Source organism: Portunus trituberculatus, chromosome 9, assembly GCF_017591435.1.
Source record: "Portunus trituberculatus isolate SZX2019 chromosome 9, ASM1759143v1, whole genome shotgun sequence".
Lineage (NCBI taxonomy): Eukaryota > Metazoa > Arthropoda > Malacostraca > Decapoda > Portunidae > Portunus > Portunus trituberculatus.
Window position 1 is genome coordinate 2900239 of NC_059263.1, and position 23753 is coordinate 2923991.

General features: G+C 42.5%; 2 protein-coding genes across 3 annotated transcripts; one reads left to right on the forward strand and one right to left on the reverse strand.

The window, feature by feature from the left end:
• Window positions 1-277: 277 nt before the first annotated feature.
• On the reverse strand, window positions 278-7820 carry LOC123501244 (eukaryotic translation initiation factor 3 subunit M-like). Of its 2 annotated transcripts, none has more exons than XM_045249968.1 (9): window positions 7626-7820; window positions 4578-4652; window positions 3870-4052; window positions 3182-3279; window positions 2411-2635; window positions 2048-2195; window positions 1443-1560; window positions 866-1009; window positions 278-567 (listed from the first exon to the last, which is right to left on the reverse strand). In XM_045249968.1, the coding sequence occupies exons 1-9, from the start codon at window positions 7818-7820 to the stop codon at window positions 368-370; spliced, it is 1386 nt and encodes a 461-aa protein (XP_045105903.1). In that variant the 3' UTR covers window positions 278-367. The 2 variants fall into 2 exon arrangements, with proteins under 2 accessions (XP_045105903.1, XP_045105902.1); XM_045249967.1 differs by having other exon boundaries at window positions 4578-4655.
• Window positions 5654-23715, forward strand: LOC123501243 (transferrin-like). Its single transcript, XM_045249966.1, is given in 18 exon segments — window positions 5654-5659; window positions 6672-6778; window positions 7692-7988; window positions 13338-13446; window positions 14282-14421; window positions 15396-15526; window positions 15867-16011; window positions 16288-16457; window positions 16928-17052; window positions 17587-17753; window positions 18596-18833; window positions 19083-19237; window positions 19585-19767; window positions 20541-20687; window positions 20958-21088; window positions 21662-21776; window positions 21779-21804; window positions 22083-23715. Coding segments are annotated over 16 exon segments (2253 nt in total). The 5' UTR covers window positions 5654-5659; window positions 6672-6778; window positions 7692-7930; the 3' UTR covers window positions 22296-23715.
• Window positions 23716-23753: the final 38 nt, after the last annotated feature.

The following is a 23753-nucleotide window of genomic DNA, read 5'->3' on the forward strand; positions in this document are numbered from 1 at the left end:
GGTACAGAAGGGATTAAAGGAGAAAACACTTATTTCCCTTTTCAACACCACAAATACCTCATCAATACACCAACACACCTTCATTACTCATCACCTCAACACCACACAGTCATCATACTCACCCCTTCAATGCTACACCCCAACCACCACCAACACCACTACCATTACTTACCCCACCACACCACCACTCTACCTACAAACAAACAAACCACTCACTGAAGAGAAGCAGAGGAGGGGGAACCAGGAACCACTAAGCCTTGTCATTCATACACACTTGGTACCCTCTGCTCTTTATTCAGCTGACCAAGACGCAGAATCCGTGAGATAATGGTACAAAAACTGGCGATGGCGATGTTCTATTCACTATTTACTTCGCAGGGACAATGGGAGCAGTGACAATTGCCTGCATGGACTCCTTCACCAGCGCCAGGTTCGTCTTCCAGCCAGTGAGTGTGTCATGAAGTGCCTGCCACTGACTCCTGCCAAATGTTCGGTGCACTCTTGAGGTCACGAACACTTTCCTCAAGTTCTGGTCCATGCGTGCACTCACCAGCTTGGTCTTGAGCGCTGCCAGGGAGGAGAAAGATGGATGAGTGAGAGAGAGGTTCCTTGTATGCTTTGATAATAGATGCAAAAGCGAAGGTGATAAGAGATAGCTAACAAGAGAAGCAAAGGCAAAAAAGGCAATGATAAAATATAAATACAAACACTTGAGAAAAGAAAAAAAACAGCAGATAAAGAATGATCAGAATAGTAAAATCAAGATATAAGAAAGATAAAGCAAAGACAATGAAGTTAAAGAAAAGCTCCACAAAAAGAAAGAAATGAGACACACACACACACACACACACACACAGACCCTTACCCTCAATGATGAATCCCTCCACCTGCTCAGCACCAAGCTGGAGTTCTTGCATCAGCAGATCAAAGGACATCTCGGACTGACTCTCGGCCATCTGTATGAAGGTCAGCAGGCGCATTTTCCTCACGTTTGCCTCGTGGTCCAGGCCTGAAGGGAAGATCAGAATACTGTATTAGCAACCAAGCATCACCCTATCTTTAACCCTTTCAGTACCATGTCTTTCCATATTGACTTTGCTTACTATTTAGTGATCTTAACAGCTTCAGAAACTATGTGTGGGGGATTAAAGTAGTGAAAACTGTGGCTATTAATCTTCTGCCCTCCAAAGACCCTTCCTACTGTCAATAAAATAGTTTAAGCGTACACGAATCTCAAGGTAAAAATGTGTCCCAGTACTGAAGGAGGGCCAATACCTCTCAAAGGGACAAATAAAGGCAATAAAACACTACATTCTCATTTCTAGACTACTTTCAAGAGTCAGAGATGGTAAGGTTTCAAAAGCTAGACACTCGTTTTTCTCACTGGAAGCCTGGAAGGAAATAAGAGAGAGAGGAGAGAGAAGAGGCAAGCTAGAACACACCTATGGATGAGATGAACTCCTTGTGGTTGTTATAGAAGTGGATGTAGCCCGGCAGCTTCTCCGACACAAAGATGGTCAGCAGGTCGTGGATCAGCTCACCCTCCAGGAATTTGACGGGCTGTGGAGAAGAAGAACAATCCATCTATTAATCTATGCAGGAAGGAAGAACGAAAGAAAGAAAGAAAGAGAGGAAGGAGGGAGGAGGAAGGAGAAAGGAAGAAAAAAAAAGGTAGTAGAAAAGGAAGAATACAGAAGGATGAATAAACAAACACACAAATCAAATATGTATATAGCAGTTTACTGAGAGTTAGCAAAGCCTTCATACACCAATCCCAAGCAAAACATCAGTTAATGACATAAGTATTACCTTCACAACATCACTATTACCATTCCCACATCACCATTACTTTCACAACATCACCATTATCTTTCCCACATCACCATTACCTTCACAACATCACCATTATCTTTCCCACATCACCATTACCTCCACAACATCACCATTACCTTTCCCACATCACAATTACCTTCACAACATCACGAAAACCTTCACAAGAGCACCACCTGCACCACACAAACATTACCTCCCCCCACCTCACCAATACCTTAAGAGTGAGCAGGTGGTCCATGATGTAGGTGGTGGGGTCGGCCAGGGAGGCGATGATGCAGCGATGGGCATCCTCGCGAGCCTGGGATGCGTTCTCAGTGGTGTAGGTTCCCAGGAGCTCTATCATCACCTTGCTGGCCTCCTCGCTGGGTCAAGATGAGAGGTGGCGCAATTAAAAAAGGAAGGACTGTGTGGTGTGGTGTGGTAGATGGAAGGAGGGAGGGACGGAACGGAGGGAAGGAAGGGAGGGAGGGGACGGAGGGAAGGAAGGGAAGGAAAGGAAAGAGAGAGACCACACACACCCACAAAATAAAAAAAAATAAATAAATAACATGAAAACAGCTCACACACACACACACACCTCAGTTTGTTAGCAAGAAGTGTCTGATGGAGGAGGCGGAGGAGCTGCTGGAGCTGTTCGGTGGAGGGCGGAGGCTGGGCGGTGTTGAGGGTGGAGCGCATCTTCTCCACAGACTGGTACACGGCCTGCACCTGCCCGATCTGCCCTGACACCTGTACCATAGTGTAGTAGACATGGTACCGCACCCCAAGGTTTTCCGGCAGAGCGTGGAACAGCAGGTTGAGGCTGTAGGAAGGCGTGGAGTGAAGTATGTTACACTTTTAAACCATTTCTGTACCATGACATGTTTTCATATCAATTTTGTTACAATTTGGCGATTTTATACAGATTCAGAAACATTTGTTGGGATTAGAATAGTGAAGACTGTAGCCATTAATCTTCTGACCTCAATAGACCCTTCCTAATGCAAATAAAATTACCTAATTGCACCAAAAATCAAGGTAAAAATGTGTCTCAGTATTGAAGGGGTTAAACCATTTCTGTACTTCCAACTTCATGTGACCTGAATTCATTTAACCTCTTCAGTACTGAGATGCATTTTTACAATGAAGTTTGGGTGTGATTAAATTATCTTATTGACATTAGCAAGAGTCTATGGAGATCAGAAGGTTAATGGCTAGAGTCTTCACTACTTCAATCCCCACATAAGTTTCTGAAGCTGTATAAAATCACCAAATAGTAACCAAAATGAATATGAAAATGCATCATGCTACTGAATGGGATAAAATAGACAGACTAAAGCAAGGACAAACAGAGGAGAGAGTTGCTTACACTCTGAGACAAACATGGCCCAGTCTGTTAGAAGGAGCCTTGGCCAGCTTTTCACAAAACGCCAAGATCAAGCTCTCTGTCTTCTCTCCAACTGGAACCTGAAGAAGACACAGAAAGATTAAGTTTGCTTGGCTTAATTAAGTTTACCAAGTGTCAGAAGAGTCTAATTTGTGAGGAGACAATTCATGAGAAGAAATATGTGGAAATTCTAGAAAACTAAGAACATAAAACAGAAATTTAAGAAAGTAGAAGGAAATATGAAAAAAAGAGAATAAGAAAAATTAATGGAGAGAGGGAATAAAGGAACAAAGGAAGGTAACATGATAGCAAGTAGAAAGGTAAGGAAGAATGATAGAACAAAGGAAGGAGGTAATATAATGGAAAATAGGAGGTATGGAAGGAAGGGAACAAGAAAATATAATAGGAAGGAAGGAAGAAGAGAAAGAAGAAAAGATGGAAGGAAACAGAGAAGAAAGAAAGGAACAAAGGAAGAAAATTAAGGAAAGAAGTAGTAAAGAAGGACAAAATACAACAGACACCACACACATCACCAACTAGACCATCACTGTGGCCTTAGAGATCATAGTGAAGGACAGACTGAGAGGAGTTTCAAGACATTTATTCCACTGTTTTTGGCTAACTCACTCACTCTCTATCTCTCGGCCACAGCCACAGCACAGCCACTCACCACAATCAACACAGACACGATCGAGTTAAGCAGCGCCTCCACCTCTGCCTCGGTCGCCTCCGAGGAGAACGCTGTGTCACAAACTCCAATGATCTTGTGTAGGTCATCTTCCAGCCCCTTGGGACTCCGCTCCATGGAGATCTCCGCACCCACCTCCTTCAGGTAGGCACGCAGCTCCTCCACCTGCCGGGAGTGACTTGCAAAATTAATGAACTGCGGTAATGTTAAGTCAATCTTACCTAACCTAACCAAACCATCGAATGAAAAAAAAGTTATTTCAATATATGACACCCTAACACACCTAGAAACACCCTAATACACTCCAAAACAACCTAACACACCCCAATACACCCAGAAACACAATAAAACATCCTAATACACCCAAAAACACACTAACGCAACCAGAAACACCCAAAAACACACTAACGCAACCAGAAATACCGTAACACATCCCGGAAACACCCCAACATAAACAAAAACACCCTAATATACGAAAAAACATCCTAATATACTCAGAAACACCCTAATACACACAGAAACACCCTAATACACATCCCCATTCACCCTAACCTAACCACGAGCGCTCCCTTCACCCTGACACACCACACCCTAATTTACCTCCCCCTGCCTCCTGTGCCGCTCCCTGCCCTGCCACACACCCTCACCCTGGCCATATACACCCTCGGCACACGCTCACCTCAAACTTACCTGGGCATTCACGTCAATCTCTAAAAATGTGTAGACACTCATCTTGCTGCCGCCGTGTTGTGGCAAGGCGCCCTCTTGCTGGTTGGTGAAAATAATTTGTCTAGTATTTTTCATTTGTTTTCTCTTAATTTATGTTATTTATTATGCATATTATTTTTCATTTATTTATTTATTATTTTTTATTTGAAGTGTTACGAGGTGTTTTGGTGACTCAATAGTTTAGGTGAAAATAATGCATCTCCAGTCGCTCTCAGATTAACTAAAAAGATTCGTAGATATCATTTGATAGATAAAAAGATACATATACATGAGAAAATGTATATATTTTTCTACCTACTGTTAATTTATCCTGGTACATAGTTGAAAATATACATATATCATGAATAGAGGCGATGGAAATAGAGAATGAAAGAAATATCATAGTTTGCCTTTCAGAGAGGTAGAGGTACCTTGTTTTCCTTCTTTTCTCGCGGGAGATGCAAGCATTCTCTGTATTACTAGATATAATTTGACATTTACTGCTTCACTAAATAACTATAGCTGGACACGATAACAAAAAGAGAGATGTCAAAATAACCAATTAATTTATATATGTTATTGATATAACTATAGTATTTCAATAATAAATCTAATAATAGATAGTTTTCATAGACATTCATACGAGACACGTACTGCCACCAGGCCCATCACAAACATACCTATCCTATACAGTGTTGGCGTTAGTGTCGTTGGTGGTGGTGGTGGAGTGTTTGGTATTACTAGTCAGTCTTGCTACACACCCTGACACAACCACACACCAACATGCAAACTAAAAAACGCACTCACATAAGATATCCAAAACACTCGTAAACACACTCACAAACACCCCAAAACATTCGTAAACACACACCAACACATCCAGAACATGCCTATACACACCCAAACAGGCAAACACACACACACACACATACACACAGGTGAGGAGTGTTTCCGGATTATCAGCAGCATCAAGCCCTAATTGACAAGGTGAAGTGGTGAACCAGCAGTGCAAGCCAGTCAACACTGCCACAGCCCTCCACAGTGCCCACCTTCATTTATCAAAGGTATTCTTAAGGCCATTCGCTTATTGCTAGGTTTCTTTCACATATGAGAGTGAAAACAACTCGAATTATACTCACATATTGAAAAGGCGATAGGTTTAACGGGGTAGGTGGCAAAAGGATAGAGGCAACATGGCGCCCGTCTGTTCCACTGATGTTGCCGCCCCGCGGTCCCCCCGGCCCCCCGGCAGCCGGCTCCCGCCAGCTGCTTCCAATACTTTTCTCATATATTTCCTAACTGTAATATTACGCTTCCATGTTATGTTTTTATGGTTTCTATAAATATTTTGTTGAGTTTGAAGAGTGTTCCGTGCCTCCGTTCGGTAAATATGTGGCGTTTAGTGGTGTTTTATGAAGCAAGTTTGAGTCTTTAAAACGGCCAAAATTTACGATTTCCCATTTAGTGATTTTTTATTTCAAGGCATAACTGGACCTTTATGGTATTAAAGAATCGTCTATGCTCTTTTAAGTGTGAATTAAAGTTATTGAGTCAAATATTTGGACATTGAAATAGTGTTTGGTCCTGTTGAATGTACATTTTATATAGCTTACTTTATTTGTTTAGGTCTTTTGGTTCACACTCTAACTCGTTCTAGAATGTTTTAAAAGAAAGCTCAAACTTTGTAAAGTGTGTTAAAATACTCATGAAGTGAAAATAGCTGGACTCTATAAGAGTTTTTAAAGCGAAAATGTTTTTATATTTACCATACTTAATTTATAACATTTATTTAAAAACTAGTGAGGCTAGAAATATTTTCATATTGTGAATATTAGTTAAAGTATTTATCAAGTTATAAAATAGCAAACATTCGGCCATGGCTTTGTTTTTTCTATAAGTCATTTTTAAAATTATTTACGTAATAGCGTAGTCACCGCTGTTCCCGCGCATTTGATGACGTCACAATCTAGGTGGTAACTCATAGCCCTGGGCTAGCGTCTCTCTCCCCTAGCCATCCAGTTCGTCAATATTTTGCCTAATATTTGCTTATTTCTACGTGTTATCGTGTTTTTCTAGGGTCTGGTGTGTAGATGGAAGTAGTAGAAGGAAGACAAAAGGAAAATCAAATGATGAGAAGAAAGAAGAAAGACGAAAAAGAGGAGAAACCAAGCCACAATATTTAAGTAAGTCTCCCTTGTATTCTTGCCGTCCTTTATAGTACATTATGTTTTATGGGGGTATATTTGAGGTGTTTGAAGTATGCTTGATAGTGTTGCAAGGTATTTTGAATGTGTTTGGGTGTATTTGGGTGCATTTGGGGTGTTTTAACTGTAATTTACGTATTTTGAGTGTGCTTTGATGGTGTGTTTGACTATTTGGGCGTGTTTTGAGAGATCTGTGGTGTTTCTATGACATTTTGAGTGTGTTCTGGGATAACTTCGAGTATCTTAAGTGGTTTTAGGGTGTGTGGAGTGTCTTTTGGATGCGTTTTGTAGTGTTGAGGGGGGTTTGGTGTATACTGTAGTGTTTCTAATGAGTGTTAGGTGTGTTTGTTGACATTTTGAGGTGTTGGGTGGTGTTTTGAGTGTGGTTTGGGTTAGCTTTGAGTGTTTTAAGTGGGGCGTGTCTTGAATGTGTGCATGGGACTGGTGTTGTGTGTGTGTGTGTGTGTGTGTCGGTGTGGGTGTGTGTGTGTGTGTGTGTGTGTGTGTGTGTGTGTGTGTGTGTGTGTGTGTGTGTGTGTGTGTGTGTGTGTGTGTGTGTGTGTGTGTGGGTCTTCTGAGTGTGTTATTACATACATACATAAATTTGTATATAAAATACGTACATACTTCATCTTACCAAGAATAAGAAAAAAAAAGTAAGAATAAAAATCATATGAAGAAGAAACCAGTAATTAACAGCGAAGAGGTGTCACCAATAAATTTCTTCTTCCTTTCTCTGTCAAAACAAATACATAAATGAATAAAAGAGGATTAATATACATATATAATGAATAGTTTACGTCAATGTGCGAAATTCTTAGCCCACCGTACGATGTCCACCTGTGCTTCTCCCTTCCTTTCTCCTCTTCACTTTTGCACGCTCTCTCTTCAGGCGGCCTGCTGAACAATCAGCCTGACAGGCGCCAGTGTCACCCACACAGCGGCAGTCCCTCGCAGTTTCACAGAGCCAGTCAGGGAGCAGCCACAGCAGGAAGGGCAACACTGCCAGGCAGTCGCGCATCACTGCTTGTAGGGAAGAGACGTCCACTCACGGCCTTCCGCTCACTGCCGCACTCACTCGCTGCTCGGAGTTGCTACCCCACCTGCCTTCCTGCGCTTCTCGGCGTGAGAATGCAGATCACGTCCCTTTGTTTGGCGGTGGCCTTCACCCTGGGCCTGGCTCATGCTGGTGAGTATAATGGTGTGCAATGACTTCCACAGACCAGTTAAAAGTTGTCGGGTGGTTTGGTAGTTTAGACACAGGCTTGTTAGAGTGGGTATGCAAGTAAAAGTGAAATAATGGCTTGTTAGGGTGATCATAGGCTTTTTAGGATGACTACAGGCGTGTTAGGGTGAGATGCAGGCTTGGTATGGTGGTGATAGAATTGTCACAGCTAGTATTATACGGTTGTCAATGTTGAACCAGGTATGTGAGATGAAGGGGAGGGAGAGAGGAAAAGTGCAAGCAGGGCAAAAAAAAAAAAAGAAGTAGAGGAAGGGAGACAATTATGGGGTGGCAAGTGATGAAGGAAAAGGAAGAAGAGACATAAAAAGAAGAAAACGATGACGGGTATCAGAGGAAGGGAAGGAAGCGGAGAGAAGTGAAGGGGAGAGGGCGAAGAGGGAGGAAAAAAAAAAGTTATTTGTGCTGTATCATGCTCGGGAGAGAGAGAGAGAGAGAGAGAGAGAGAGAGAGAGAGAGCCTTGGCATTGAAAAATTAAACTGTCAGCGTCTCTCTCTCTCTCTCTCTCTCTCTCTCTCTCTCTCTCGCTCTCTCTCTCTCTCCTTCACCACCTTTGATAGGAAGTTGTACCTGTTCACCCCACCTGTTCCCTCCTTACCTGCATGGCCAGTCCAACCCAAGCCCGCTGGTGCCTGGCTTGGCTGCCGGTGATCCTTACTGCATGACAGGCAGACACACGTACAGACAGACAGAACAATAGACAGAGATAGACGGGCAGATGAAGAGATAGACTGAAAAACATGGATGCAGAGAGAGAGAGAGAGAGAGAGAGAGAGAGAGGTCCCTTTCACACACACATGCACACACGTGGACAGAATAAAGAAAGTAAACGCATGACATATATAGGCTAGTCAGTTCATGAAAGGAAATACAATAGTCTATAAAAATTAGAATAACAAATGGAAATAGTTCTTTTTATCATGGTGAGTCGAAGAAGCATGATTTTTTTTCTCCTTTTCTCTCGCCTGTTTTGATAAGGTAATGCGGTGGTGGTGGTGGTGGTGGTAAGGAGGAAGGACAGATAGACATACAGACGCACAGACAAGCCATATATATATATATAAAGCGAAGGCCGGTGAGGTGTGGTATCATATTAACGTGAAGCTGGAAAAAAAAATGAGAGAGAGAGAGAGAGAGAGAGAGAGAGAGAGAGAGAGAGAGAGAGAGAGGATGGGGATTTCCTTTAGTTCACTTCTTTCTCTGTACTTGTAGCCCCACGCAAGTTCTCGAATGTTTAATATTTTCTTATGTGCACGAAAACACATGGAAAGCATTAGTATTTCATGTTTAATTGATTTACATATGTTTTTCGTGCACATAGAAAAATCTTAAACATTTATCTCATTAGGGCAGAATACATGTAAATCCTGCGTACAGTAACACTACTTTTTCATTGATGTAGGGATTTCAAAACATCTAAACCTCATTACCAAGTTAGGATGTTATACGCTTCTAAAAAGTTAACAAATAATCTTATAAAAGACTAACTATGTGAAAATTATAACTCATTCTCTTCAGTACTGGGACGCATTTTTACTTTGAATTTTGAGTATGATTAGACGATTTTATTGACATTAGGAAGGGTCTATGGAGGTCAGAAGATTAATGGCCAGAGTCTTCACTATTTTAATCTCCCACATGAGTTTCTGAAGCTGTATAGAATCACCAAATAGTCAGCAGAACGAACATGAAAACGCGTCATGTGACTGAAGGGGTTAAACAGAAGACGTAATGGTTAGGTAGCATACAAACGTGAAGGAGTGACTCGGCTGGAGGTGGTGAGGCTGGGCGAGATGCTAGTGCCGGTGCTGGTGCTAAGGGCTGTGGCTAGGTGCTGGGGTAGTGGCTGGGGGTTGGGGTAAGGGTTGGTGCTGGTGCTAGTGGTGGTGCTGGGGATAGTGCTGAGGGCTGGGGCATGGCTAGGGCGAGGATATCAGAGGTAGTACACGTGAACGGAAGCCTAGAGTGACGGTGACGTAAATACAAGAGTCATATCAAGAGAAACATTGACGCTTGTCCCTCCATCAAGTGCCGCCCGGCCGCTGTTGTTGATTCTAGCATGATGACTAGATTTTTCCTCCTCTTCTTTCTTTTTATCCTTTTCTTCCTGTTTCTCTGACCTCTCCGGCAATTTTCCTATCCTTAATACTACCTTCCTTGCTGCTCTGTTCTACTATTCCTTTCTTTCTTACCGTCCAACATTCCATCTATCTTCTACTCTTACTTTCTATCTTCTGCCTTCCTTCTTGTCCTTTCCTCTGTTCCTCTTACCTTCAGTCTATCTTCTGCTGTACCGTGTGATTTCCTGACGAGCTGTTGTCTTCCCTTGTCACCTGAAACATACCAACTGGCGAGTGGCGATCCAACTAAACGGAATCAAACACGATAGAAAATTACAGTAGAATGATCGTTAGAATACTGATATCTTAGCCTCTCCTGTATACAACTCCGGAGCACACAGTAAGATAAATAAGGCGATGGTTGTATATGTAATGGAGATGTCTAGAGAGGCAGTTGATACGGTGACTACAGAATTGCTAACACTCAGACAGACAGACAATAAAGAAAGAGAAATAGCGAAAGAGTTAAGTACAGTTGTGAGTTGTGTGAAGGAGGAGGAAAGTGATGACAATAGGTAATTAAGATTTGGTACCGTTGGGATATAAATGTGTGCTGAGTGTTGGGAGTGGGGAAACAGGTTAGTGAGAGAGAGAGAGAGAGAGAGAGAGAGAGAGAGAGAGAGATTGTATTCTTACATCCGCAAGGAAACCACTTTTATTATTTGTCTCTCTCTCTCTCTCTCTCTCTCTCTCTCTCTCTCAAACATACACAACAGGTTTCACGTGTACATGCCTTATATGAAAACCTTGTCTGGACCCTCCGCCCTTAGAGAGAGAGAGAGAGAGAGAGAGAGAGAGAGAGGTGAAGAGGTTTCTGCGTCGAAGGAAAATCTTAGAGACAAAAAAATCATGTCCTGTTTAAGAAAAATGTTCTAATTCTCCTCCTCCTCCTCCTCCTCCTCCTCCTCCTCGACCTTGTGTAAAGCTCCATTTTCTGCTTTATTTATTTCTTCCTCTCTGCATATCCTCTTCCTTGCCGTCCCCTCTGGCCCTCCTCCTCTTTCTTTCCCCTTCCTTCCATTTCTTGCATATCATCCTCCTCTTCCCCATTTCTTTCATCCTCCTCCTGTTCCTCCATTTCTCTTAACATTCTTTCTTCACTCTTATTGTCTTTTCTATATTCTGTGTGTGTGTGTGTGTGTGTGTGTGTGTGTGTGTGTGTGTGTGTTGATAGACATGCTTGGCCACGTCTTTCTCATTCGTATTGGTAATTCTTTCTGTCTTCCTTCTGTTCTTCTTATATTTTTCTTCTTTCTCCTTCTCTTTCTTGTGAGGGCATGCACGTTTATTTCTGTTGCGTAGTCGTCGTCCTCCTCCTCCTAGCTCCTCCTCCTCCTCCTCCTCCTTCTCCTTCTCCTCCTCCTCCTCCTCCTCCTCCTCCTCCTCCTCCTCCTCCTCCTCCTCCTCCTCCTTTTTCTTGGTAGAGCTTACGTTGCTTCACTTCATGATTAGAACCAGGAAAATTTTATCAGTAGTGGGACATGGGATCTCCCTTAACTCTCTCTCTCTCTCTCTCTCTCTCTCTCTCTCTCTCTCTCTCTCTCTCTGAGGAAAATTTTATCTGTAGTAGGGTATGGGATATTCTCTCTCTCTCTCTCTCTCTCTCTCTCTCTCTCTCTCTCGGGATGGGAGGGAGAGAGAGGGGAAGGTTGCTGATAATGGACAGGAAGAGGAGGTGAAGGTTGTTATTATCATTATTGTTATTGGAATGCCTGGTGGCGTCACTCAGCATCTGATCCCACAAACACACACACAGAGGATCCAGTGGTGCTGACAAGGGATTGGGAGAGTTGGATGTTGTTACCAAAGGGATTTCCACCACTTGCATCTCTTAAAAGACTCGATTTCGTTGCTATGTTTTATTTCAGTGCTTAAACTATATAGTATTAGAGAGTAGAGAGTTGACTAACCCCTTCAGTACTGGGACACAATTTTACCTTGGTTTGTGTACGATTAGACCATTTTACGTATATTAGGAAGGGTCTATGGAGGTCAGAAGATTAATGGCAAGAGTCTTCAATATTTTAATCCCCCACATAAGTTTCTGAAGCTGTATAAAATCACCAAATAGTAAGCAGAAGGAATACAGAAAACACGTCATGCTACTGAAGAGATAAAGAACACTACTAGCTTTGAGTGAATATTGAAAACACATTATGATACTGAAGGGATTAATTTTCTTTGAAGAGGTTCTGGTGGAGATTAGCGGTTTTCAAGGATATTTTCATGACTAATGATAGTTTATGCTTTCTGCTTCATCGGTGGGGAAAAACAAGCCTGAGTATCTGACCAATCAACTCTGCTGAATTCTGAGAACACACACACACACACACACACACACACACACACACACACACACACACACACACACACACACACACACACACACACACACACAGTTTCTTTTAGTAAGTGTGTGTGTGGTATCAAATGACGACCATGCAAGCTTTCTTACACACACACACACACACACACACACACACACAGTCTTTTTTAGTAAGTGTGTGTGTGTGTGTGTGTGTGTGTGTGTGTGTGTGTGTGTGTGTGTGTGTGTGTGTGAGACCTTTTGAGTGTTTTTTTTTTTTTTTTATTATGAATCAATGTAGTGAGCTTTGGTTAGGTTTGCTTGAGTATTTTTAGTTGAGTCAAGTTTTTAAGTGTGTTTTGGCTCTTCAAGTAATCCAACACGCCTTCAATGATCCAATCTGAAACATCTTTACCTCAACAAATGACAACCTAACATTAACAACATTACACCCATCAAGAGCCTACAGAACCGGGCTCATATTCTCAAACACTTCTACGCTTCACCTCCTTTATTTCAAAAGTCTTTTATTTTAATTTGCACGATTTTTTAAGGTGTTTTTACGGTTCTAGGGGCAGAGTGACACAATTTCTACATTACTAAATGGAAAACACTCTTGAAAACTCCGCTAATCATCTGTGGCCATAGAAAACAGTCACGGCGAGAGAGCAAAGCGTTTCTGAACACGGACCCACACTCTGCACATGCACGTTGCAGTGAAAAAGCTTTATGAACGCAAACTTCACTGCTGGATCGTATCGTGTTACCTGGCAGCAGAAGAGAAGAGTAGTAATAGTAAGGTATGGGTGTGTTTCCTGTGTTGATAGAGTGAAGTTAATCAAATGCTTACGTGTTTCTTTGTTCCTCAGAGTTGGTGCGGGTGTGTGTGCCTGAGCAGGCGTTTGGACCATGCGAGGATATGATTCGAGAGCCGGCCTTCTCTTCCTTGACGCTCCAGTGTGTTTTGGGCCCCGACAAGTGAGTGAGGCTGTTGTGTATTTCAACTTCTTCTTTTTTTTTTGTGAGAAGGAGAACTACCAGGGGCAAAATAAAATGAATATAAAAGAAAGCCCGCTGGAATTGTAGTCTCCATTAAAGATTCAAAAGAATTAGTCAAAATTCAGGGACAATCCTCTTTGAACTGGTAAGAATCTGAACTGGAAACAATCCTCTTTCAACTAAACATCTGGAAATGAAGTCTTAATGTTTTTCTGGATTTGAGGTTTAGGAGATCCTTAAAATGAACAAGAAAAAAATAAATAAATAAATTTCTTCACCATTTCCATTCTTAAAGTCCATTGTTAACTATTATTTCTTCTTTTATTTTTTTTCTCTCTCTCTCTCCTCAGTAACACGTATCATTGCTTCCTTTCCGTTCCTCTTCCTCTTCCAACTTCCTTTGTTCATCAGTCATTCTCTCTCTCTCTCTCTCTCTCTCTCTCTCTCTCTCTCTCTCTCTCTCTTGATGTCCCTTTCTCTCCTCCTCCTCCTCCTCCTCCTCCTCCTGCGACATATTTTCATCGGTCTTTTGTATATGTATGAATGTACGTGTGTGTGTGTGTGTGTGTGTGTGTGATAGATAGATAGATAGAAAAAACAAATAAATGAGAGAAGGACACTGCATGCAAAATACATCGAGATAAATAGATGAGGCAATAAATAGACAAACGAAAAGGAGAATAGGATACCACGGTTATTAGTATTCACACGGGGTAATTAATGACATTGTTGTGTGAGAGGGAACAAAGAGAAACAGTGTGCGTGTGTGTGTGTGTGTGCTTGATGACCTCTCTCTCTCCCTCTCTCCCTGTAGGTATGGGTGTATGGAGAAGCTGGTGGCGAAGGAGGCTGACACAATGACGGTGACTGGGGAAGACGTGTACTTGGCTCGTGAAATGTACAACCTGGATCTGCAACTGGTGGCCGAGATGCGTATTGTGGACAGAGCGAATGGTGAGTGGGAGTGATTCAACAGTGGAACGCATTGTATCATGAATTATTGGTGTGATTCGACAATTTTATTTACATTAGGAACGGTCAACGAGGGTCAGAAGATTAATGGCAACAGTCTTCTCTATTTTAATCGCCCACTTGAGTTTCTGAAGCTATATAACCAAATAGTAACCAGAATAAATATAAAAACGTGGCTTGGTACTGAAAGGGTTAAAGTGGCAATCAGGCCTGTTATCTGGAATACCTCTCTCCCTCACCACGACTGTTTTCAAAGGCCACAGAGATGACCAGCTGGGATTCTCAAGGGTGTTTCTCCCGTTAGTAATGTAGATATCTTGTTATCTGTCAAAGGGAAGATAGAAGCACCTATAAATACTTGTGTTGCTGAAATTAGTGTTTTGCAGGTATTGTGTGGTAAAAAAATTATCTATCTGTATATATTTATCTGTCTGTCTGTCCGTTTCTGTGTCTGTACAGCCATTAGACAAAATATCTACCTATCAGTCTATCTATCAGTGTGTGGCCAAACTATGCATCTATTCATCAACATATCTATTACACTATCCATCTCTTTATTTATCCATCTAATTCCTCTTCTACCTTTAGCACTCCACACAAGAATACAACGCCCAAGGCAAATACAGATACACTAACCCACTCCACCCTTCCACATTCCACTCAGATCACAAAGGCTCGTATTCTCAAACACTTCTGCTTCACCTCCACTATTTCAAAAGGCTTTATTTAATTTGACACGATTTTTTAAGGTGTTTTATACGATTCTAGAGGCAGAGTGACGTGATTTCTACATTATTAAACGGAGAAACATTATTGAAAACTACGCTAATCACCTCTGTGGCCTTGGAAAATAGTCGTGGTGAGGGAGCAAAGCGTTTCTAAATACGAACCAGTCTCATGCATCTAATTACAACCACAGAAATAAAATCATAATATCCTGGCGTGTGTGGTGTCAGATGCGTGGCGGTACCAAGGCGTGGCGGTGGTGAGGCGCAGCACAGTTCGAAGCGTGGCAGATCTGAAGGGCGCCAAGTCATGCCACACAGGCTACGCTAGGAATGCTGGCTGGAACATTCCCTTCTCCCACGTGAGTATAGTGTTCTTATTCTTTTGTTATTGATTTCTTTTTTATCAATTTCTTTTTATATTTTTATTATTCGTTGTCTTTTTCTTCCTAGTCCTACTTTCTCTTCTCTCAATTTCACTTTTTCACTCTCAGTCTTCCTCCCTCTACCGATTTTCATTGGTTCTTTATTAATTCTTTCTTTTTTATCATTTTATTTACCTTCGTTGTCTTTCCCTTCCTAATCCTATCTTCCCTTCCCTCAACTCCACTGTCTTCCTCCCTCACCCGTTTTACTCCTCATAATTCCTCTGAAGTTAATGGCCCTAGTGTTACAGTCCACCGTTCCTCACCCCTCCCACAGCTGCTGGAAATGGGGCAGGTTAAGATGCAGTGTGATACCTCAGCGACAGTGGTGGAGCATGATATATTGGCAGTGAGTCGCTACTTCGGTCAAGCCTGCATCCCCGGGCCCTGGGTACCTGACAATGACACAGATACCCTCCTCAGTAAGTCTCTGCTTGGTGAAGGAAGGGTGTGGGAGATGGAGGAGGAGGTGGAGTGGTGGTGAGGAGAACGTATGAGAGAGAGAGAGAGAGAGAGAGTACACACCATAACCAACAAAAAAACGCACACACAAAGAAAACATAGAAACAAAAAAAGAAAAAGCAAAGAATTAAACAGCAAATTCATAACACACACACACACACTTCCTCTTTCCCTCCCTCTCTCCCCATCTCTCCTCCATATACCACTACATTCCCCTTCCTTCCATTATCTTACAGAGAGTAAGTACAGTAGCATGTGTGCCCTGTGTGGCCAGCCCGGAGTGTGCGGCAGAGACGACCCCCATGCCGGGTACGCTGGCGCCCTCACCTGCCTCGTGGATGGCGGTGCTGACGTCGCCTGGAGCAAGATGTCAGCGGTGGAGGAGTTCTTCAAAGACAGGAGTGAGGTGTGTCTGTGTTCTCTCTCTCTCTCTCTCTCTCTCTCTCTCTCTCTCTCTCTCTCTCTCTCTCTCTCTGGATAAGATTTGATGCAATATAATAGATAATAGTTATGAAAAATTATGACTTCGTGGCATTTCCTGCAGGTGCTTGGCTGTCACAGGCTCATATTCTCAAACATTTCTGCGCTTCACCTCCACTATTTCAGAAGACGTTATTTAAATGTACACAAGTTTTTTAAGGGTGTATTTATGGTTTTAGTGGCAGATTGATAAGATTTCTACATTATTAACTGGATAAACGCTCTTAAAAACTCGGCTTGTCATTTCTGTGGCCTAGTTGTTGTGAGAGTAAAGCGTTTCAGAATATGTGAGTGTGTCTGTATGTCTGTGTATTGAGATAGGTACAGATCAGCAAGCACGTACATTATGATACAGAATAGTAGAGAAAATGATGACTTCCCTGGTGTCTCCTGCAGGTGGCATCAGAGTATGGCTTGCTGTGTCCTGATGATCGAGTGCTGGATCTGAGCAGTGCCTCCGTCAAGCAGTGCCGCTGGGCTTCTCGACCCTGGAATGGCTGGCTTGTCCGCACAGCTAATAAGTGAGTTTTTAGTGTGTTCCTGTCTAATTTTTGGCCTTTTTATGTTCTTATTTGATTTTTGTTTTATTTTTATTGATTTTTATCTTTTTTTTTCATTTTGCATTTTTGTGTAGTTTTTTTTTAATGTTGCTTTGGTTTTCCTTGTTTTATTTTTGTATTTTTTTCAGTCCATTTGTTTTTCGATTTATTATATTGAATTCTGCGGTGATTTCATTGTTTCTTTGTTGAATGGTGCATTGGTGTCCTCTTCATATTGTGCAAATCATTCATGTTTCTTCAGTCAAAACCCAGAATACTTAACATTTCAGCTAATCACTATACGGCATGGTGTATGGTGAGGAAATGGTGCCCGCTGCTGTCATTGCTATCCCCAAGAACTTTACTCATGTCACCTTTACTATGTCCTCACCACTTCACTACTTTAGCTTGTGATGATGGTGTTTGTGAGGTTGTACTGATGTTGTACAGTGACATGGTGGTGTTGGTGAGGATGTACTGATGTTGTATAGTGACATGGTGGTGTCTGTGCTGCAGGAACAACAAGGCCATCATCACAGCCATCACCACAATGGTCAACGCCGCCCCATCCCCGCAGGAGGTGAACCCGCGTCCCTGGGGCTCTGCTGTGCTGGGGGTGTCGGAGCCCTCTACTCTCCATGTAAGGCAGCAGCCAGTCTCCCCTGGTGACTACCTCAAGGAACGTAAGTAGAGGCTGATCAGGGAGTGTTCTTTTTAAGTGGAAGGATAGCTAGGAGGTGTTCTCTCTTAGTGGAGGTGTTATCTATTAGTGGAGGCTGATGGGGGTGTTCTCTGTAAGTGGAGGCTGAAGGAGTGTTCTTTGTAAGTGGAGAGTGACAGGGTGTTCTCTGTAAGTGGAGGGAGGGAGTTTTCTCTGTAAGTGAAGGGAGAGGGAGTGTTCTTTGTAAGTGGAGGCTGAAGGAGTGCGTTTTGTAAGTTGAGAAAGAGAGGGTGTTGTCTATAAGTGGAGGGTGATGAAGTGTTCTTTGTAAGTGGAGGGTGGGGAAGTGTTCTCTGTTAGTGGAATGTGATTGACTATTCTCTTGTACATTGTTACTTTGTCTTCATGTTGTAGTTTTCTTTACATTGGCAAGATAGTGTCAGGATGAATGAGGCTCCACTTAACCTCCTTTGGCTACTCACAGAGGCTTCATCAGCTATTGAAGAGGTGTAGGTTGGTAAATATCCATAGAGCGATGGGTGGCTAGCTATATCATCCCTTGTGACACCACCTCCATTGACAGCCTGAGATGCAGCTTCTCCACCCATTCATGGAGGCTTTGTCATCTTCAGGTCATGCAGGTTGAAAATAGCAATTGTCTAACAGCTTACCTTTGCATCCTTTTACAAGGGAGGTATCAAAACATTTGTTCCTTAATTTTGGTTAACTCTTTACTTTTCTTTTAAGGAACCAGCACTCAAGTGGGCCTTTTTTTAATATTCTGTTGCCTTTGCTGGCTTCTCTCCCACATAAAGAAATAATAAATAAAAGAAATCCTTCCTTGCATGCCTGTGTCTTCCGTAGACAAATACGACACCACCATTGACCGCCTGGGCTGCACCGAGGCTCCTGTCAAGCTGTGTGTGGACTCCACGTTCTCAATGCAGAAGTGTCTGGCGCTGGCTAAGGTGTTCAAGTCACGCAGGATCCGACCCAGCCTGGAGTGCATCGGTAATAACGGCGGCAACTGCCTCAGTGTGGTGGCCCGCAGCAACGCCCACATCACTACTGCTGACGGTGGTGATGTTTACCATGCTTTCAGGTGTGTGGGGAGAGAGAGAGAGAGACTGTATTTCTGTGCATTTGTGTTTCCTTGGTATCTCCTTTTCATGTTGCTATCCTGGCTGGCAAACTCTTCTCCACCTGTGTGTGTTGCAGGGACAAATACAAAAGAAGACAATGGGAAGAAATAATAAGAAAAAGACTGCATTTCTCCTCGTCTCTTTGTTGTGTCCTCATGCTGATGTCTTAGGTGGCAAAGTCTTCATCTATGTGTGTGTTTGTGTTGCAGGGACCATCAGCTCGTGCCCATTGTGTCTGAGCGCTATGGCTCGCTGGACGCTTCCTACTTTGCTGTGGCTGTGGTGCGTGCCAACTCCAACATCAACTCCCTCAGTGACTTGCGAGGAAAGAAGTCATGCCACACTGGGATTGGCAGGACAGCAGGTATGTGTTTGTCTCCAGTCTGTGTATCTGTACCAGGGCTGCACACACACACACACACACACACACACACATTCTTAGCTTTATTAGTCCTGTGTAGATCAGGTGGCATTTTACAGCCTCTATATTCTTTTACATTTATAGTAAGGCCTTGTAGCAAACAGCCTTATTCCTGCCCCTCTTTGATGGATGTGTGGTCAGCTGTGGTGTTGTAGGGTGGTCCATCAAACTGTCTTTCCACTAATGACTAATGGGACTAAGTGTGTGTGTGTGTGTATTTGTGCCAGTCTGTGTGGGATTGCTGGCCTGGTATAGCTCGAGGTGTTCCATTGTCTTAATCACACTGCCAGGCTGGAAGATCCCTGTGGTGACTCTGATGAACGCTGGACTGTTCAGCAAAGGCGACTGTGACTTCCCAATGCAGATCGGTAACTTCTTCAGCAGCTCATGTGTGCCGGGAGCCAAGGAACCCAAGTATGATCCCAAAGGCACCAACCCCAAGTCCCTGTGTGAACTGTGTATTGGCAATAACGGTGAGTGCTTGCCTGTGCACTCCTGAAGGTGATGGAGTGTAGGCCAAGGCAGAGAAGGAGTGGGTGTTAAGAGAGATGGGAGCAAGGAAGGAAGGAATGGAGGTTAGGAGAAGTGGGTAGGAAGGAGCGAGAAAGAAAGGAGCGGAGATTAGGAGAAGTGGGTAGGAAGGAGCAAGGAAGGAAGTAGTGACAGTTTAAAAGAAATACTGTAATAAGTTTTTCATGTTTTTTTCAATACAGATCTTTTTTCCTTTTGACATTTGATTCTCTGAGATATACTGAACAATTCTATGCTCATATATTTTTCTTCTAGGCATTATAAAAGCTTTGGCTAATTTTTCAAAATATATGGGAAGAAGAATCTATTTTTCCTTTCTTCACACGTGTTATTTATCACACATATTGCTTCTATATCTCAACGACAGCTCTTTGCATTATAAATCTCTCTTTCCAGGACACTGATGTATTGTATATGATAGATGTTGTGTATCTATAGTAAATATACAAGATACACAGACAGTAGTAAGGGTCTGTGTCTGTGTGTCTCAGGTAGTAGCAAGGGTATGTGTCTGTCTGTCTGTGTTTCAGGCAGTAACAAGTATCTGTGTCTGTGTGTCTCTGTGTGTGTGTGTCTCAGGCAGTGGCAAGGGTCTGTGTCTGTGTGTCTTTGTGTCTCCTGCAATAACAAGGGTCTGTGTCTGTGTGTTTGTATGTCTCAGGCAAGCAAGGGTCTCTCTGTGTGTGTGTGAGTCAGTGTGTTTTCTCCCCTGCAGTGAATGGGGGGCAAGGGCCGGTACAGGGAAAGTGTGACCGGCGACCCATTGAGGCATTCTCTGGCTACACTGGTGCCTTCAGGTGTCTGGTACAGGGTGGGGGTGACGTGGCCTTCGTCAAGCACACCACCGTCGGAGAGAACACCAGTGAGTACAGCAGTGTGGTGTGCCGTGTGGTGTTGGAGTGTGTTAAGTCAAATTAGGCAAAGTTGGGTTAGGTTAGTCAAGGTAATATCAAGCCAAGACCAAGACTTAAGTGGACTTTAGGAAGGTAGAAATGTTAGCTAATCAAAATAAGAAATAATAAAAAAAAGTCCATTTGAGTTGCCAGTCCTTGAAAAATTTGTTTAGTCAGAGAAAGATTCAAAATTTGTGCTTTGTCTGTGGTGTCACTTTGTTTCTCTGTCCTTCACTCAGACGGCAACAACAACATGTCCTGGGCTGCCAACCTCCGCTCCACAGACTTTAAGCTTCTCTGCCGCAACTCAGGGGCTGTTGATGTCATTGATTATAACACCTGTAACCTGGCCAGAGTTCCCGCACATAAGGTATACACTTAGGTTAAGTGTTCAGCTTTATGTCATTTCTCTGTTCCACTTTTACCTTCTCTTTCATTCATTCAGGAGTCTGTTTTGTCTTCCATTATGCTTTCAAGCCAATCTCTCCCTTCTATCATTACTAAATTTACTGGAGGAAAGGTTGGCAATGTTTCCTCACTCCTTGTTCTATTCCTCACCAATCACCCACTTCTATTCCCCCTCCATTAAACTTGCAGGAAAGCTATTTTGTATTATATTATGTTCTTAAACTAGTCTCTCCCTTCTTTCACTACTAATCTTACAGGAGGATAAGCGATGTTTCTTCACCCCTTGTTCTATTCCTCACCAATCACTCACTTCTATTCCCCCTCCATTAAACGTGCAGGAAAGCCATTTCGTATTATATTATGTTCTCTTAAACCAATCTCTTCCTTCTATCACTAAATTTACAGGAGGAAAGGTATGCAATGTTTTCTCACCCCTTGTTCTGTTGCTCACCAATCACTCACTTCTATTCCCCTCCATTAAACTTGTAGGAGGAAAGCCATTTTGTATAACGCCACACCTTGTTATGTTCCGCAGGTTATCATTGACCCCAAGCTGAGTGCCGTCATGAAGGAGGAGGTGAGGATTCTTTTGCTGAGGGCATCTGAAATGTTCCCGCCAGGACAGGACGTGTTCAAGATGTTTGGGACCTTTAAGGAAAGCAAGACCTCATCTTTAAGGTCAGTTATGTTGATGTTTGCTGAAAAGTCTGTTCTATTTGTTTATTTATACATCAGGTTGGCATTCTCACATTAGTATCTCCCCCATCACTCTCCCTCATAAGAACATGAAAGAGGGAAGCTGCAAGAGGCTGTCAGGCCTACACGTGGCTGTCCCTGTATGAGCAAAGCTACTTAATTTCATCATCCCCATCCATAAATGTATCTAATCTTCTTTTAAAGCTCCCTATTGATTCAGCACTAACATGATTACTAAGTCCGTTCCATTTATCACACAGGACTCGGCCACAGCACTGATCAACGTTCGCATGGACTCCTTCCATAAGTCTCTCAATGACTCCTACTACAAGATACTGAAGGCCATGGACGACTGCAAGACAGAGAGCTCCCCACTGCCCTTCACTGGTGGAGACAATGGCGCCACGACTTTCTCCATTATCCCCACCTATACGATGCTGTGTGTGGTGCTGGCCTGGCTGCTGGCCCACTGAACTCTCTCTCTCTCACACACACATACACACACACACACATGCATACACACTGACATCTCACATATTAGTAGGTTCTTTCAAAGGGTGATTTTAATGCAATATTCCCTACTTTTTATATTTCTTCCCTTACCAATAAGCAATGTTTTTTACACCCCACTGATCTTGTCACACACACACACACACACACACACTGACATCTCACATATTAGTAGGTTCTTTCAAAAGGTGATTTTAATGCAATATTCCCTGCTTCTTTATATTCCTCCCTTGCCAATAAGCAAGGTTTTATACGCTAATGCAGTTCATTTGAAAATTGGTCTATTTTATTACAGCTTACTTATATATTTCAAGACCTTTGTCCCTTTCTTTCGGCTGACTCTTTGACCTGCAAGGGGACTGGCAATTAAATGGGCCTTTTTATATATTTTTTTTTATATTCTTTGATGCCCTTGGCCAGTTTCCCCTTTTAGATAATAAAAAAAATATATTGCTGACTCTCCTAAAGGTAGATTTAAAAGATGTGCACAAATTAGGAAGTTAGTGTGATGTGCTGTGATGTTGATGTAACCTTGAACTGTTTGTAGAGTGAAGGTTGTGAGGTACTGAGGGAAGGTTGTGAAGTACTGAGGGAAGGTTGTGAGGTACTGACAAAAGGTTGTTAGGTACTGAGGGAAGGTTGTGAGCTACTGAAGAAAGGTTGTGATCCTGAGGAAGGTTTTGAGGTACCAAGTGAAGGCTGTGAGGTACTAAATCCTTTCTCTACAACACAAAACAATTAGCACACCAGAAGCAATGTACAAAATCATCATAACCATTTACATGAAAGTTTGTTAATTTTTTGCTCATCCAGATATTACATGTTGCGGGACAAGTGAGTGTGTCTTGGAGGAATTGGTGATTAGGGGAAGATGTACCAAGTTGCAGTCAAAGGGTTTAAAAGTGGTGGTTGTGAGGTGTTGTAGTTGTGATTGACTTTCTATGCACACCTTCCTAACAGTGATGGTTAGAGCCAGTTTCAATCTTCTAGTAAGCTCCTCAATTTCTTCAGTACCAGAATACATTTTCATATTCATTCTGGTTACTATTTCTGGCAATTTTATACAGCTTCAGAGACGTATGTTGGGATTAGAATAGTGAAAACTCAGGCCATTAATCTTTTGACTTCTGTAGACCCTCCCTAATGCAAACAAAATTGTCTTATACCCAAAAATCAAGGTAAAAAATGCATCTTGGTATTGACGGGGTTAACTCGAATGCTCCCATGTTTACAAGTGCCTGAACCAATATTATGTAGTTTTATTTGTAAAGCAGCAAACAAAAGAGGCTGACTGTGGAACCAGCCTTTAGTTAGTCCCCTGCATAGTCTAATATTTGTATCAGTGATGTTAAAGTGCAATACATAAACTGAAGCCTGGAGAAATGAGTGTTTTGGTAACTATATCAAGTGAAGCCTGTAAA

Excerpts from the sequence above, each read along its gene's own strand:
- LOC123501244 (XM_045249967.1), bottom strand. The coding sequence starts at position 7,820 with ATGCGCGACTGCCTGGCAGTGTTGCCCTTCCTGCTGTGGCTGCTCCCT. Across the intron at positions 4,656-7,625 it reads GCACAGGTGGACATCGTACG|CAAGAGGGCGCCTTGCCACA; the intron begins GTGGGCTAAGAA and ends TTCACCAACCAG. Across the intron at positions 568-865 it reads GGAGGGATTCATCATTGAGG|CGCTCAAGACCAAGCTGGTG; the intron begins GTAAGGGTCTGT and ends CCTCCCTGGCAG.